The sequence below is a fragment of the Muscardinus avellanarius genome, assembly GCF_963383645.1.
Source record: "Muscardinus avellanarius genome assembly, chromosome: 2".
NCBI classification, from domain to species: domain Eukaryota; kingdom Metazoa; phylum Chordata; class Mammalia; order Rodentia; family Gliridae; genus Muscardinus; species Muscardinus avellanarius.
The window spans coordinates 139,905,589-139,923,939 of record NC_137787.1 but is presented as its reverse complement, the minus strand read 5'-3'; the positions used below and the strand labels follow the sequence as shown (position 1 = coordinate 139,923,939).

General features: G+C 44.2%; 1 protein-coding gene across 1 annotated transcript in view; it reads right to left on the bottom strand.

Moving 5' to 3' along the window:
• Positions 1-990: 990 nt before the first annotated feature.
• Positions 991-18,351, bottom strand: part of LOC308258831 (guanylate cyclase soluble subunit beta-2-like) — a gene marked incomplete at its 3' end in the record, with an annotated part of 65,910 nt that continues 48,549 nt past the window's right edge. Inside the window, exons 12-15 of the mRNA XM_080689454.1 lie at positions 15,446-15,600; positions 13,793-13,944; positions 9,083-9,178; positions 991-1,136 (exon numbers count right to left, since the gene is read on the bottom strand). Of these exons, the coding sequence (XP_080545580.1) occupies positions 991-1,136; positions 9,083-9,178; positions 13,793-13,944; positions 15,446-15,600 (549 nt within the window). The remainder of the gene's footprint in view (positions 1,137-9,082; positions 9,179-13,792; positions 13,945-15,445; positions 15,601-18,351) is intronic.

Here is an 18,351-nt window from a genome sequence, read left to right as displayed (position 1 = left end):
CTTGCAGATAATCTCTGGGGAATGCAGCTTTTGTTCTGCTGCTTCATGTAACTCCCAAGGCTGGGAATGAAAATGATTTCCTTTCACAAGCCCTGGCCCAGTCCCCTTCCCATGCCACACAGTGATTTATAAACTACATTTTCTGGGGCCCTTTCCTCCTCCTGTACCTTCTCCTCCTTCTCCTCCTCCTCTTCCTCCTCCTTCATCTTTTCCTTCTCCTCCTCTTCCTCCTCCTCCTCTTACTCCTCTTCCTCCTCCTCTTCCTTCATCTTTTCCTTCTCCTCCTCTTCCTCCTCCTCCTTCATCTTTTCCTTCTCCTCCTTCTCTTCCTCTTCCTCCTCCTCCTTCATCTCTTCCTTCTCTTCCTCCTTCTCTTCTTCCTCCTCCTCCTTCATCTCTTCCTTCTCTTCCTCCTTCTTCTCTTCTTCCTCCTCCTCTTCCTCCTCCCCTTCCTCCTCCTCTTCCTCTTTCTCTTCCTCCTCCTCTCCCTCCTCCTCCTTCATCTCTTCCTTCTCTTCCTCCTTCTCTTCCTCCTCCTCTTCCTTCTTCTCCTCTTCCTCCTCCTCCTTTTCCTTTTCCTCTCCCTGCTTCCTCCCCTCCCTCCCTCCTACTGTCACTTAAAGCCAGGCATTGCTCTCCATGAGCCCAAAGTTGGGGTATCCCCAAGGTTCGGGGGGCCGTGGTAGTGATGAGAGCAGAAGCTGTTCACTCCTATCCGGAGCCACCAGAAATGCCCTCACTGCCCAAGTCACCATCCATAGGAACAAACAGGGCCAGTCTCAAAGGGGAGGGCTGGCTTTACACTCGGAACGTCAAAGCACATTTTCCAGGCTTGTCAGAATCCTGTTTCATTTCTACACTTTTGTTCTAAAGGGGACTCGGGAAAGAGAAGCGACCAAAGCAGTCTTCTGAGAAATGAGATTCCTTTTCTTTGATGCCGTACAAATGAACAGGAGGGAGGAATTCATCCCAACGGCCCTTTTTCCTCTGTTACAACAAAGCACAGAAAGCGGACGACATGGAGTCCTTAGGAAAGGGCTGGGTCTCCATCTGCCCTGGAGACCGCTGTGGGCCTGTGGCCTCCACGGAGGCCTGCCTCCTTGCTGGACTCCTGCCAGAAGTGGCTCCATAGGAAGCTAGAACGAGACAGATGAGAGAGTGGACCAGTCTTAGACTGGTCTCCTTCCAGAGGCCCCCTCTGAGCCAGGTCCCAGGGACAGGGTGTGCCTCTCTGGGCTGCCTCTTCTACCTCTACGTGACCCTGGGCAGGACCATGTCCTCACAACCCAAAGCCCGTGCAGAACACCGCCCTGTGGATTGACCATTTCTTCTGTGCTATTCTCTGCCATCTTGTTACCTCAAATCTTTACTCCTGCACAAAGAAGGAGGAATAAATAGCTCCGAGTCTCACATAATGGCACGGAGTCTCCTCTCTCCCCAGCCTGTGACATCTATGAGTTCTAAGCAGCAACGCGACACCAGCTGAGGCTCGGACCCAGCCACTTCTCACCGTGTAACTGTGGACAAGGTATTTAATCTCTCTGGGGCTTGCTTTTCCTTATCTGTAAAATGGGAACTAACAAATGATTCCTATCAAGTACTCAATGCAGTGCCCCACACTGAATATGAACTACAAGATGCCTGGTAGTGTTTCTAAGTATGGGGAGAGCCCAGGGAGGAGGTACAGGAAAACAACTGCTGCTGGGACTCTGAGCTGAGGCTGGAGGGAGGGGTGGGGATGGGAGAGCTGGAGATCAGAGGCTGGTGCAAGACAGGGTCTCCACCCCTCCTGCTTGCCTGTGGTTTTATTTGGAAAGGCCGGGGTCTGAGATTTCAAAGTCATCTATCATCCCATTTCCTGTTTTACACTAATCATTTTTCCAGAGACACTCAGGTTCAGAGAGGCTCCTGTGTTAGATCTGAGGTTCACATACAGTCAAGAGGGCTTCCCCCTTCAGCTCTCCCCTCCACAATTAATGAACGGGCTTTTTTTACTATTAGAGGCTGGTGGGGGGTTTTGTTGTTTGTTTCTTTGGTTGGTTTGCAGTACTGGGAATAGAACTCTGGGGCATATACCTCCAAGCTATACTCCCAGCCCTTTTTTTTATTCTTTATTTTAAAACAGGGTCTCACTAAGTTGCAGAGGGCCTCACTAAGGCTGAGGCTGGCTGTGAACCTGCGATCCTCCTGTCTCAGCCTTCCAAGAGCTGGGATTGAGGCTGTTAGGGCAGGCTTCTTCCTGGCCTTGGGTCAACGATCAGTTTTATTTTAAGATCCTAATAGCGATGGGTATTTTTCAGCACAATTAGACTGAGGTGAGCTCCAATTGCTAATGTCCTAGACATTACTGAATGTAAGGGACATATGCATGGAAAATGCTTGGGCAATGAGACCTGTCCCCCAGTCTCACTTCAGTCTCAAACCCAGGAGGAGGTGAAAATTGGGGAGAGGGCCCTGGAGCAGGGAAGGGGAGCTCCCGGAGCACCTAGAACCATGTCACTGGTGCAACTCCAGTACATTAGTCATGTGGAGTGTTTAGCTCATGCATAAATTGAGGCTAGACTGACAAGGAATCAAGGTTCATAAAACTCTCAATTGTGGCATTTTTATAGGGTATGGACAAACCGGAGTTGGCTAAATACAGATGTCATTAGTTATAGGTTCATTTGATAGCCATAGTATATTCCTTCTCCCCCTCTTATAAAAACTGAATCATGTCCAGTAATATTTTATGCTCTTTGGAAACTGTTACTTATTCAGATATAACATTTTCAGTTTTGCTTTTTTTTTTTTTACCAATTCTCTACTAATTTATTATTCCTAATACCCATTATCTCTTTCATTTTAAATTAGTTTATTGCAATATTAAATTTCTTTATAAACATTATTATAGTTTTAAAGGGCTTTAAATTTTTCCGAAATGGAAGCATGCAGGTTAAATAAGGGCAGTGTGTTTGAAAGATTTGAGTTCACTTTTGTTTGTGTATCATAATAAATAGGGGAACGCAAAGTTGGTTACAGAAGGAAGGGTGATTTTTTTTTCTATTGAGAACATGATCATGTGCCTCTAGATCGATCACCACTTAAAAAAGGACAACTGAACACTTCCCTTCTGATTCCCTACATGCCTCAGTTTCTCCAGGTATGAAAAGATACTAGACAACACATCTGCCTCCCACTCAACTCATAGACACGTTATAAGAATCCATGACAGAGAAAACTCCACAGAAGACTAGTGTGATCACAGAACTTCGGTGTCTTTGTACAAAACATGACAATTATCCTAATTAAAAAAATATAGAGCTAGAAAGGTCTATAGCTGCTGAAGGAGAGGAAATCTCCGAAAGGGAAATTATTTTCTTTACCTATCAGTAGCTAGAATCTGTGCGTGATATGCCCATGCTTCCACAGTCCTTTGTAACCAGATGCATAAAGTATGTTCTGGCTTAATCTTTCACAGAGACCTGTGCAAGTGCATGCAATGCTAGGAATTTATTTATTTATTTATTTTATTTTATTTTATTTTATTTTAGCAGTACTGTGGATGGAACCCAGAGGCATTCTACCTTCAGGCTACACCCCGAGCCCTGATTTTTTATTCTTTATTTTGAAACAGGGTCTCACTGAGTTACAAAGGGCCTAAATATCTGAGGCTATCCGCGAACCCAGATCCTCTTGTCCCAGCCTCCCAAATGCAGGAATTACGAGGGAAATAATATTTCACAGAATGCTTAGTTTCTGCTTTATTCAACTATTTTTTATGATTTTTTTAAAATTTTTTCTCTAAATTTGTTAAACTTTGCTTTTCATCATAGAATCATCTCCCCTGCCTATACAACACATTTTTTTTCTCTCTTCTAACCTGCCCATTTTTCATTTTCTTGTTTTATCTTAACCATGGTCTTCTGTCTCCACCATTTCTACTCTCATTTCCCTTAAACAACATTTGCCTCCTTCTCTTCCTGAAGAAAAATCCTCTGATCATTAACAGAAAGACAACTGGCTAGGAGCACATTGACAAAAAGAACTGAGACCACATTCTGGAAGCTGGTCAGGCCAAACATGACTCCATCAATTTGAATCTATGCCGCTGGTTGATTCAGATGAGACTTGGCCAGCACTGAATTGCAAGACTCTGGGAATTTCCACACATATATGTTGACACTTTACCTCACTCCAGTTCCACAATCCAAATGGTAGAAGAATTTCCTTGTTTACTTGAGATGAATTTTTATCTATCATCCTTTATACCCACAAGACTATGGCTCACAACCCCCCAGAATCCGAGGATACCTACTGATGCCATCATTTTACTGAGATGAGTGCTCATGACTGTGCATTCTAGTTAATTACATTTTCTAATTAATTAAGAATTATAAGGTACATCTTCTATGAATTATTGACATCTAGATACCTGGGAGAATCTAAACACTAAACTAAATCAAATTAGTTTACTCTTTCTTGTAAATTCCAGAGGCAGCTTCAGTACTTAACAAAATATCAGCGTCGTTACAAATGTATTGTAGATGGGCGGATGCATGAGATAATTGGGATTGCCATTTGACACCATATAAATGTGGGTTTAGCTATGTAACACCATAAGTCACATGGGAAACAAGATACTGTGTTAAGAGCATTATGTCTTTTTTAAACTTCTCTGTTTTAAAATATGTTTAAATGAGCTGGATGTGGTGGCATACACCTATAATCCCAGTATTTGGGATGCCAAGACCGGAGGATTGCAGGTTTGAGGCCAGCCTCAGCAACATATCAAGGCCCTCAACAATTTAGTAAGACCCTTAATAAACAACTTAGACCCTGTTTCAAAGTAAAAGATAAAATAGGGTTATGTAGCATAGAGATAGAACACCCCTGAGGGTTCAATCTCTAGTCTCTGTCTCTGTCTGTCTCTCTCTCTCTCTCTTTCTCTCTCTCTCTCTCTCTCTCTCTCTCTCTCTCTCTCTCTCAACACACACACACACACACACACACACACACACACACACACACACTTAAATGTACAAAGAAAAGAAATTCATGATCTTTCAACCAGAATGTTACAAAGCAGTATGTATGTGACAACCCCATTTTTGTAAGAAAAAGCATACACACACACCCTTATACATACAGGTATTGGAAGATCTGCACCCAAATTTTAATAGTAGTCTCTCTGGGTAATAAAATTAAAAGTGATTTTGCTTTTTTTCTTTTAGTTTGGCAGTATAGCTAAAGTATATTTAAGATATATTAAAATATTAATTAGCTGTGCATGTTAGCACAGGCCTGTAATCCCAGTACTTGGGAGGCTGACATAGGAGGATTCCAGGTTCAAGCACAGCCTCAGAAGCACAGCAAGACTTAGCAACCTAGTGAGGTTGTTTGTTTTCAAACAAAAACATACAAAGGCTGAGGGTATATCTCGGAAATAGAACGCACCTGAGTTCAATCCATGGCAACACAACACACACACACACACACACACACACACACACACACACACAGTCTCTTATTTATTTAAAACTTTAAAAAATTAAGTATTCATTCTCTAATATAAATGAATAAGCAAATTATTTTTAATTGGACAAACTACAAGGCCCAGTATTAAAAGCAGCACCAAAATCTATCTAACATAGATTAAAAGCAGGTTGAATGAGAAGAATGTTTGCAGGAGAGACCTCCATTTGGAAAACATCCATCAGGTGAGCCACATTGTGAGTCCTGAACTTGGAAGCATGTGTGGAGGGGGGATGTTGTAGTGTCTGCAATGAGAACAACATAGAGTTTGGGGGAAATGTTGTTGATTGGGCGGGAATCTGGATCATTGCCTGATCTTTACAGGCAGAATTCTATGAGTTATTCAGGTTCTGATATGGGTTTACAAGTAGGGACTGTAATATTTGTGAATAAAATCATCCCATTTATTTGCCCTGCATCTGTTTCTAACCTCCTCGGTACATAATAAGACAAAGAAGATTGCATCTTGGTATCTACACTGATTTTCCAGGACTGAGTAGAGGGTTTGGGTTGAACCTGGAATCAGACTCTGCCTGGTCTTAAGGCCTTGTCCCTGCAGCCTCACTCCATCAGAAGCTTCACCCATCCCAGAGCTTAGCTGTACAGGGCCTGCTACTGGCTGATCCCATGGACCTCCATTCTGCCCTGGCCTGGCCTTTACTCTGCATTGGGATCCACTTTCCAAGGCAGACACCTGCTTTGGCGGGAGGGCTGGCCAGCCATATCAGAAAGCAGAGTCATCAATTCCAGAAATGTAATTTTTGGGAGGCGCTCCATCATCGAGAGGACAATCCTATGCTAGCAGCACAAAAAGTGTGTGATGGTGTCTCCAGGATGTGGAAAAGGGATGCTATTTTAGAACTGCCTCCAGGTTCCTCCTATTTCTATTCCTGGGCAAAAGAGGCCATGTGGTAGAGAAAGTAAGTCTCTACCTTCTATAAACTTCCACATTCTCCAGCAATCAGAGTAGATTTTTGTCTATGCCCCCTTCTGCCATCACCGGTACCTCCTCTAAGTATTTTCCTCTAAGTTTTCCAACCTCTTTGGTGCATATGCAGTGTCTCCTGTGCTCACTGTTGGTGCTGGATGCCCTGTGAGAGGCTGGGCTCCTGATGCCTGCATGTGGATCCCTCTTTCCTCCTCAGGTAAGCTCTTTGTACATCATATAGAAGGTCCTTTTTAAGCCCTTTGTAATACCTCTTACAATTTTGTGCTAAGACCTACACAGTTTTTTTCTGAATAAACTCTCAGTAATCGGGTCCCCATGTGATTAGGCAGATGGAGAAACATCTTCAGTGCTTTCAAGCAATACTTTCTACCTCATATATCCCTTAAAGCAACTCAAGAACCAGGCCCTCTATCAGCCCTGCCTCCAGGATGAGAGAAATTAATTAGGAGTACTTGCCCCAGACCAGGACACAGCCCTCGGAATTCTGGTCTCAGTTTAATACTCTTTCCTAATAACAAGGATTTCAAAACCCATTGGCTTATCAGAACCCCCTGGAAAAGCTGCTTAACAAACCAGCTGCAGGCACAACTCTGACCTCCTCAATCACCCTTGGGGGCTGGTTCAGTGTCTACACTGTCCACAAGTTGTTCGCTGATTGTTCTGCTGCCCCATTCCACCACCTCCCACTCAGCAGCTCTTCTGTGTCATGCCAGTCTGTGATACCCAGAGATATGATACCAAGTGACTTTAGAGGCTAGTCCTGATACTCAAAATCTTATGTTTCTCCATCACTACCCCACATTTACTCCCCCCAGGATCCCTCTGTAGAATCTTGCTGGGTTCATAACCCAACTAGAAAGCTCAAGGTTAAAAACAACTCCAGGTAGGAAAGATTAGGACAGTTTTACAGCCAAACTTAGGAAGGCCTCAGAAAGGCTGTTGACAGGCTTCTAAGCTGAGAAGAGGGACCTAGCCTTCCTTAGCAGCAAGCTTCAGGCCAGCTGGACCCTAGCTCATTGGACAAGTCTGGAAAGATTCTTGTCTTGTCAGGACTCTGTAAAGCAAAGGGCAAGGAATGGCAGTTCAGTGACCACAAATTCATCAAAGGATTACCCATCAGGGGATTGCAAATGGTGGGAAAGTTCTTCCTATTGGGAAGAGTGAGTCAGATTCAGAGGCAACCAAAACCCCTTAGATTACCAAACCCAAAACTTGGTCAGTAGAGAGATCCTTCATCACCTCGAAAGTTCTCCAGAGAAATAATTAGGAGTTGGTCTGAGAAGCCCCCCTAAGCTGGTCTGATTTGCCATGAACCCAGCATGTGAACTCTCTCTGAGCATGGCTTCTACAAAGGGGTCACCTCCAGAGAACGGCCTGGGCTGCTCGCCTAATGCTGTGTCCAGGTCTGCCTGGAAACCATTCTGGAATCGTCGGGAGAATCAGTTAGGAGACAAGATGAAGCAAGCTGAAATTTGAAAAACACATTAACAGGGGCCTGATGAGATGCCAAAAGGGCCTGCCAGCAGGAGCAGCTGGAAGGCCAATTTCTTAGTCAATACTAAATGGTGGTTGCTTAAATATCTGAGTCAACACACACTGATTTCACTCCGGCTCAATACTTCTGTTTAATTGCACTGGGGAGCCTCCTCACTGACACATCTAACACCTAGATACACAGCAAGGGAAAGAAAAGTGTGTTATTGAAGTGCAAATGAGATCTGGGTGCAGCCTGTAGGCTGGGTTCCTGCCCATGGCTCCCTACTACTATGGCACAGGGGCACCCAGTGGCTGGGCCTCTCAGGGATATAACACGGCCCCATGTGACTTATGGTGTTACATAGCCAAACCCACATTTATATGGTGTCAAATGGCAATCCCAATTATCTCATGCATCCGCCCATCTACAATACATCTGTGACGACGCCGATATTTTGTTAAGTACTGAAGCTGCCTCTGGAACTTACAAGAAAGAGTAAACTCATTTGATTCAATTCAGAGCTTAACTCCCGAGGGTTCTGTGGTTGTCTGGCATAGGGTTTCCAGAATGGGAGAGGATGGCAGTGGTAGACATTCCACAGGTCCATCCCTGGCTCTTGATCTCTCCTTTGTAATTCCATACCACAAACCAAGCTGTGTTCGTCCTGAGAAGGGTCCTGGAGAAGGGCAAGGACTCTCCAAGCACTCACAAGTGAGCATGAATTTTAAGAAAGCTCTTCATCCATCCCTAGGGTGCAGAGTGGGCCTGGGGCTGTGCTCTGTGGCTGTGCTGGTGCCCTGAGGTCTATATAGAGCAGCGTAGGATGGGCTGGGCAGCAAGAAGTTCTCAGCACCCCTTAGTACGAGGAGTCATGTACCGAGGGCCACGGTATCCAGAGAAAGTATTAGTTTCTTTTAGAGGAGGGATATAAGAGCTATTCTGTATAAGGGTACTTTGGAGGGGCGCTCAAAACAAACACTTATTCAAAATAGTGAACAGCAAGTCCAAGGCATCCTGTCCCTCACCCCAAACTCCACCTGTGCTGGCCCTTCTCAGTTCCCTCCCTCCCCATGAGGCGGCCCTGACCCACTGATGGTCTTGGAGTGCCGCGTGGGGACTGGAAACCAGCCCTGGTGTCTCACCGTCTGTGACGTCACTGCCTGGGAGCGGCTGTGCACTGGCATGGTACCTCAGGATGGCAGGGGCTTTCCTGTCTTGGTTTTCCTGAGCACTTGCTTCTGCAAAAAAAAATGTGAGGGAAAAAAAGTGAGCCAGCAGCATAGGCAGAGGGCAGGCCCTCTGAGGTGAGGTGCTTGGGGCCTTCTCAACACCAGCAGCTCCTGAGTGTTTCCCTCAGAGGCCTGTCCTGTGTGTTACAGTTTGAACTATTATGGTTTGGGGGGACTGTCCCCGGGGACCTCTGTTAGGCTCCCGGAGATTATTCCCGTAACCACAGGTGCTTGTTCTGGACCAGGATCGATATGCACTAGTCCGAACTCTCACTGAAGATTTAAATGAGTTCATTACAAAGAAATGATAGTTACAGCCCTATACTATTGCAGAATAATACAGAGGGGGTGACCCAAAACAAAGTCACCGAAGTTCAAAAACACAAAACAGCCTTTTATACAGGTACAAAATCCCCCATCTTACTCTACCACGTAATCCTATGACCTAGTTGTAAGTCTGCCCCTTAATTTCCCACCTAGCTGCTGGTATACACCTAGGTTTCTTTGTTTCAGACCAGAATGATTCACAAGGTCAAGGACCATGTGGTATCTCCTCTTCTTTCACAAAGGTCAATCCCCTACCCCCATACTCTTGGGGAATTCTTAGCCTCTTGCTAGATATCATTTACTATTCAAACCTGATTTTAGAATGTGAAAGTCCTAGATCCCAATTCCTCTATCCACTTGCTAATTACTTTTAGTGAGGGTAATTTGCATTATAACAGCTACTTGAGTCCTCGAAGTCACCAAGCCCTGACTGCCCTTCTCCTTCACAGATCTGACCTCCATAAAGTGATTTTTTACAAATATATTAATAACCAAAACTTCTTTTTCAAATCTTTTAGGCCATTTCTTAATACTGGTACACTGTGGAAGACAGGGCAGCAGTTCCAAATGTCCTTCAGGGGAGGCCGAGGGACATTTAGCATACTTAATATACTCATTCCCTAGAAGAACGACTCACAGATGTGCTGCCTTCTGAGAAGAGGAGAAAGGAAGGTGTCTTGAGGGGATTCCCCTGGACACCTCCCTTCTTAGTCCTGCTTCCTCTGGTCTCTTCGTGCCAGGGTGGGTAGGGGCCATCCTGGAAAGCTCAGGAGAGACACTGCCTATCTCCCCCCCCTGCACTGCTTTGCTCAAAGACCCAGTGCTTCATGCCCCCTTCCAGCCACCTGAATTTCATCCCTCTGCCCCTCCCCAGGTTGTCAAGAAAACCAGAGTGTGACCCCAGGAGACCACATGAGGGAGGAGGCCAGCTGCAGAGAGACACGCACACACAGCAGGGTCCCCAGTCCCCTCCTCTAGCATGGCCTTGAAACCCTTGACCTGGCTGCAGAAGGAAGGCTGCAGTCAGGGGGGAGATGGCCCGCCCTCTGAGGTCCACTGGGGTCTCTCAGAAGCAGAATCTGTGTAGGTCTTTCCTGAGAATTCCTAGCATTCCAGCTCCTGCTGGGGCCTCCAGGACAGTGCTCCAGAGACTGAGAAGGTGGACCCAGAGAGACAGACATACCCTTGCCCAAAGCCTAAGGGCTCAGGGTCCCAGCAGGTAATCCAAGGCACTGGGGAACCTGCTGTAGAGAATAAAATACTTAGAAGCAGGAGAAGGTGGAGCCTCTCTTTGGGGACAACATATAACATTGTGCAGTTTCTCCACATGGGTCCACCTGGCTAAGGGGTCCAGTGAGGGCTGATCTCAGCCTAGAGGGAAGGGAGCTTTCCCCCTAGCTCCCCTTCCTTATTTGCCCCAGGACACTGTTTAGGTTCTGGGAGTTGACTGGTCCTTCCTTATCCTCTTCCCACACCTTCTCTCCCTCCTCTTTCTCAAGCTCCATATTAAGGTCTTCCAGTTGAAGAAGCCATGTGATATATGGAAGCTAGGAGGCGGAGCCCAGTGATTCCAGGAGGGGACCACACCTCCAGATCAGGAAGAAGCGAGTTTGGAGTTCAGAGAGGGAGGCCTGAAAGAGAGACACAGAGAGACGCACCCTCCCCCACCAGCCCCCGTGGGCACGTGGGGGCTGGCGGCCAACTTCCCACGAATAAAGGCATTCATATCATCTATAATGAATCTCTGCGTGTATCTGTGCACCAGGGGGACCCGCAATGCGCCAGGGGGACCCACCATATCTTTCAGCACATGCCTGCGATTGTGACCCCAACTACTTGGGAGGCTGAGGCAGGGGGATCACAAATTTAGGCCAGGCTGGGCAACTCAGTATGACTTGTCTTAAAATAAAATAATTTTTAAAAAGGGCTGAAGTTGCCGGGCATGGTGTCACATGCTTATAATTCCAGCATTTGGGAGGCTAAGACCAGAGAATCGTAGTTCACAGACAGCCTCAGTTACTTACTGAAGCTCTCTGCAACTTAGTGAGACCCTGTTTCAAAATAAAGAATAAAAAGCCAGGCATGGTGGTGCATGCTTGTAATCATAGCGCTTGGGAGGCTGAGACAGGAGGATCACACAGGTTCAATACCAGCCTCAGCTACTTAGTGTGGCTCTCAGCAACTTAGACCCTGTTTCCACATAAAGTATAAAATAGGTCTGAGAGTATAGCCCGGAGATAGAAAAGTCCCTGGGTTCTACTCCGAGAACCACAAAATAAAATAAATTAAAAGAAAGAAAGAATTAAAAAAAAAAAAAAAGAATAAAAAAAAAAAAGGGCACGGGTGTAGCTTGGAGGTAGAAAGTCCCTAGGTTCCAACCCCAGTACAGGAAAGAAAAAAAAAAAAAAAAAAGAGGCTGAAGTTGTTGTGTTTACAATTTTAGGGTAAAGTTTTATAACAAGGTGTGCCATGAGAGTGCAGTGCGGTGTAGTTGCTAAGAAATTGCTCAAACTAATAATGTTGATCAATAATATTGTACAAGAGTATTTTTTTAAGTTAAATAGTCCTAAATAAGTTTAAACTTTAAGTCTATCTATTAGTTAAGGGCATTCACCCTAGCTGAGAGCATTCACCCAACCCAAGGTTGCATACCTTAGATAAGAGACCCTCTCTCAAGTGACCTTCTCTCTGTAGCTGCTTTAATGTATAGAGTTGTAAATGTTAAAAGTCAAGGCTAATGTAATAAGAATGACTTTGCAACACAATAGTAGATAAGATACCCCCTACCCCTACCCTATTATCTTAAAAACCGATCTGTATCTTATTGGATGGAAGCTGTAAATTCAAAAAGCATCATCAAGGATGTAACAGAATGACTTGCAAGATGTTGTACAACTGTATAAAAATCCCCCCCAAATGGCAGTCCTGGCCCTTGCCGCTTATGTGGAGACACATGCTCTTGGGTCCAGGTTCGAACCTGTAATGAAGTGTGGCTTAATGGACTAATAATTGGCTGTGGACAGTTATGCTCTCTATAACAAAGTTATAGTTCATTGGTGGAGTGTTAGTTTGTCTAGCATGTGCAAGACCCTGGGTTCAATCCCCAGCACTGTAAAACAAACAAACAAATAATTAATGAATGAATGAGCATAATAACCCCTCTTCTTTTTACTTTGTCCATTCCTGACAACAAAGAAAAGGATAAAAAAAAATCACCCCTCTCTAGGAACCATCTGTGTTGTGGGGATGGCATGGTGACGGGAGAGACAGGGTAGTGATAGTGGGTGGGATGCCCGGAGCCTGGAAATTCAGAGTCCCCAAACTTTAATGAGGGTTCCTCCTGATCTTTACTAGCCAAAGTTGGTTTTAGTTCTTCATTTGGATCCTTGTATCTTGCTGTCTCCATTTGTAAGATTTAAGCAAAATCAAACTCTGCTCCCGGGGTGCTAACGTGAGTGCATATTAGAATGAACACACTGTGAAATGGTTTTAAAGTTCCTCAACCATAATCCATGTGTTTCAAAGAGGCATACTGTACACATCAGGTATGTTAATAAGAAACCTCTGGATTGAAAGGTTTTCCTCTGAGGGCCCCTGGAACAGCTGGAGATTAGCAATTGTCACAACGAATCCATTTCCTCCTCCCATTTCCCTCAAAGTTTCAGGAAGGTTTGTCTTTTGCTACAGGTTGTCCCAGGCCAGCATGTCCTTCTTAACCAGGACAGCAGCTAATGGCCCAAGAGTGCGGAATGGGTTGGACCTGCCTTGCAGCTGGCGGAGGCTGGGCTGGTGGATTCCACCTTCTTTTTGGAGCCATCATGAGCCAAACAGTGATCCCTGGTCCAACCTAGCACTGGGGTGTTTTACCTTAACCGCTCACCATCTTGTCATTGCCAGAGCTATGTGAGTCACAAATGTCCCTCTTCCCAGTTTTAGAAGCCAGAAAAAGAAATGAAGAAGGTGGAAGAATGCCTGTTTTAGAGCCTTCTATAGGATGGAGGAGCAGAGGGAGCACTCTGACACCATTGCCCAGGCACAGGAGTGCCGGGCAATGCCACTTTCTAGGGAAAGCCACTTTCTTGGCAGAGAACAACCGTGACAACCAATACAAGTGAGACCCCTGAGGCTCTGCCCACCAGCCCAGATCAGAAGACATCAGACCCTCCAGTTTGTGGAGAAAATGCACCACGTGGTAGAGGTGCCCTGTCCACCCTGCAGACCAGAGTTCATGCCAGAGGCAGCTGAAGTGCTAGTGGGAAAAAGTTCTACCACAAATGACAAAGACTTTTGGCTCACCCTCAGGATCAAGTGGCATTTTAGGTCTCCCCATGATCTCGTCCTCTGTGGCATTCAAATTCTGAATCAGAAAGTAGGTGGTCATTTTTCCTTTCCCTTTCACTTCAATTTCACCCCTCTCAATGATTTCAAACCCTTGATTTTCCAGGGCTCTGCACAGAAGAAAAATAAATGCACTGCTATCAAAGATGGTGAAGTTGGCTACAGTGGGAGGATGAGGCAAAAGAAGTCTGGGCCTCAGCAGGGGAGGAGGGAGACGGGAAGCATCCCAGAGGAGTGGGGTGAGGGCGGAGGGGAGAGGAGGGAGGCATCAAGGTGATCAAGATGGGACTTTCTGATCAGGTGCTGAAGACCAAAGGAGGGCACAGGGACCCCCCACAGCCTCCAGATCCTGCTGCCAATGCTCCTCCCTCAACACACTCGCATCCTGAAGCCTCCTCGTTTCTACTGTCCTGCTTGTTTTCCACTCTCAGTAGCCTGATTTTGGTTAAATTCCACTCCAGAACTCCTTAATGTCAGTTCAGCTCAGGCATCTTCTCCTCCATGACAGTCTCTTTCTGGGGTCAGGCCTCTCCCTGTGGCTCCCAGGACACACACTCTAGTACCCAAAGCAGAAGTGTAGTTCAAGAGTAGAGAGTGTACCCTGACGCCCAGGTTGGACTCTCTCTTCTCCTCCTGCCTGAGCCTGCCTGGGCCTGAGGCCAGTTATTAACCTTTTGGCGCCTTATATTTTTCTCATCTGTAAATAATAATAGTAGTACATCTTCATGGAGTTGTAACCTCAGTGAATAAATTAACACATGTAAATAAATTTAGAACTAAATGTGGCCTAATATAAGTGCTCAAGAAATTCTAAGCATTATTGTATGCCTATCTTTGTCTTTGCGCTTATCTCACTTGTAAAAAAATTAACTGTGGCCGGGTGGGGTGGCACATGCCTATAATCCCAGTCCTTCCTTGAGAAGTGGAGGCAGGAGGATCACAGGTTCGAGGACAGTCTCAGCAATTAGTGAGACTCTCAGCAACCTAATAAGACCCTGTTTCAAAACAAACAAACAAACAAACAAACAAACAAACAAAAAATGGGCTGGGGCTATGTAACTCAGAGGTAGAATGCCCCTGAGTTCCACACACATAATAGTAATAGTAATAGAATAATAATAATAATAATAATAATAATAATAATAATAAACTGGATTTTCTTTCTTTCTTCTAAAGGCCAAGAGCAAGGAAACATTTTGTATTAAAAAAAAAGGTAGTAAATACCAGACATTATGGACCATATAATATAATCCCTGTCACAATCACATAACTCTGCCACTGTATAATGCCAGTCATGGACAATATGTGAATAAAAGACCATGCCTGTGTTTCAATAAAACTTTATTTACAAAAACAAGCAGTAGACTGTATTTGGTCTGTGGGTTATAATATGCTGCTCCCTCCACTAAATATGCTCCTTAAAAGCAAAAATTATGTTATAGTAGGGGCTCAACAGTATTATCCGGTATGATGTCTTCTGTAAGCCAGTAAAGCATGGGAAAAAACACGGGATTTTCCTCCACTACCCCATCCCCTGACTGGTATACAGACATTCTGTATGCTCTAGGAGGAGGGAGGGGCGAGGGAGGGCAGAGTTACATGACTGGTTACCTGCAGGCTGTGGGGCTGAGGTGCACTTGGTTGGGAAGCCCATGACTTTCCATCCTGGAGGCCGTGTTTACAGTGTCGCCAAACAAGCAGTACCGGGGCATCTTGTCTCCCACAACACCTGCTAAGACTGGCCCAGTATGGATCCCCACTCTGATCTGTACAGAGAAAACCTCACTGAAAACAAACCATCGAATGCTCTCGCTTTCACTTTTAAATTAAGACATGATTTATATTAACATAAAAACCAAAGCTACTGAAGTCTTTAGCTCTGAGTTTTGATAAGCACATATGTCGCTGTAACCACTATCTAAAACTACTTTACAAAAATGTAGAATATTCCATTACTTGGCAAAATTATCTTGTGCCTCTTGGCAATTCAGCTCTCCTTTCATCTACTCTCAAAAGAGTAACCATTTTCCCTGTTACCAAAGATTAATTTGCCTGATCCAGAATTTCACATAAATGAAACAATTTAGTACACCCTGTTTTATATCTGGCTTCACTTAATCAACATAATGTTTTTGAGATTTATCCATATTGTTGTATGTATCAGTAGTTCATTATTTCTATTGCTGAAAAGTAAGCATATACCTTGAATCATTTATACATTCCGTTTTCTTCATTTATTTTATTTCTAGTTTGGAGCTATTATACATACTTAAGGCTGCTATGAGTGTGTGTGTGTGTGTGTGTGTGTGTGTGTGTGTGTGTGTGTGTTATTGGGGATTGAACCCAGGGGCATTCTACCTCCAAACTGCACTCCCCAGTCCTGTTTTATTGTTTTATGCTACATTTATGCTACATTTAAAATACAGTAACTGAGACTAAAGTATTTAATTTTTACTACTCAGAAGTCATGCCCTTTCTTTTTGTCAGGCTACTAGAGTGGAGACTAAGTGGATTTGATTTGTACTTGAGTTGGGCCTGGGCTTTTTCCAAAGATACTGCTAGGGTGCATGCAGCCCTGGATAAAATATTTTAAACTGAATCAGGACTTTCACTCCAGCTAAAGTGAAACCAGAAGGAACCTGAGCATCAGCAAAGCTTGGAGAACCTCGTGGCACTTTACTGCAAAGCCGCCAGCTTTCTGAATCGTCGGCGATTTCTTCTGCAGCATAGCCCAACAGTGAGGCCTTCAGGAGTCCCTCTGCTCCTCACCCCTACCCTGGCTCCCTGCACATGAGGGGATTTCTCTCTGCCTTTCTTCCTTGCTGCAGACTTCAACGGGTCATTACTGTGTACTTGGTGAGGGCCAAGAGAGCCTCGAGGGATTCCTCCTATCTTAGCTCTTGATGGGCCATTTGGGGAGGAACACACACACACACACACACACACACACACACACACACACCACACACACACCACACACACAACACAGACCCCCCTCAGGAACCAGGAGCTCTCTACTCTCCTACTCTGTCTCTAGCCTGTGTCCGAAGAACCCCATGCACACAGGAAAAGTTGGGCAAGAGCTGGTGGATGGGTGCAGGCTTTTTGGCTGAGGCTCTCTGGGACTCAGTCCTGTCATTCTGACGCCCAACGAGACTATTAAAAGCTCACTAAAAATTCGCCTGGTTTTAGCCTTCCTGCCCTTGCCTCTGCTGGATTACTTCTCCTGTTACTCTGCCAGATGAATGAAATATAGGCATCTTCTACTTGGAAAAGCTTGTAATTTTCTGGAATTTAGTTCATTTCAATTTTCTTGGCTTTCTCATGGGATTAAAAGTAAATTTACTAGGATGGGAACATCTCTTACAGCTTTCTACATTTTAGCCAGACCTACTTGTTTTTGCATACTAGATTTTCTTCTCCTTGAAGTAAGATTATTAATTTCTCTAAGGAAAAGTCCTTTTAGTACATCTCTAATTCCTTCAAAGCACCTGGCAATATTGTCTCATACATACAAGGACTTCAGTAAATCCATATGAAAGAATATATAGATTTAAAAAACAGACTTCCATGTGTAATACATTTAAAACTATAGAAATGGCAGCAAAGTTCTCCAAAAAAGATGTTTCTAGTCCTTTTCCTTATATCCTCAAATAAACCTACATGACATGCTGTTTCTGTTCCTAACCTTGTTCCTATTCTTATCTTAGAATGGCTGACAAGTTATCCTTATTTTTTTTGTAAATCCAACTTGAGAGTTGCCACAAATTCATTGTTTAATTTAGTTCTTATCTGTATAGCATTATTCTCATCTCTATTGCTATGCCCCTTTTATAAACACACACACACACACACACACACACACATGCACACACACAGGCAGGCACACACACACGTAATACTCTTTCTACTTACACAATCATGTATTTTAAGTTATGTTTTCTTTAGTGATGTAAATCAGGGCCCTTTAACTGAAATACTCATCTCCTATCAGACTTCTTATCTCTAATCCCCCTTTGCTCCTCATCCTAATTTCATTTATTACATTCAGATTTCTTATTCAATATATGCATACTATGTGTTTCCAATGAGTCAAGTATTGTGAATATTTTGTTCTTGTGATGGCCTATAGCCAGCTTTAACTTATAAGATCACTGTGTACATTAAAGCTAGGACCTATGCTATTTTTAGCCTCAAATTATTGTGGAAAGAGCGTGCGCAACATATTTTCAGAATCTCTTGCAAAGGTGCTGCAACTTGGAAAAATTATATTCTATCTTACAAATTAGTTCTACTTATTTTTAGTTGGATATTAAGTTTATTTTGATTTTTGACTGATATGAGCCAACGAGGAATCTATATGTAAAACGGCAGAGACAACACTCCAAGCCATCTCAGAGCACCAGGATCTGCTAAAAAGAGGACATTTACTTTTCATCTCCAAAAACAGTCTAACTTCTATCATGTGAACAAACTTCTGTGCTTGGCTTAGAAGAATAGCTTCCAAGAGAAAGACA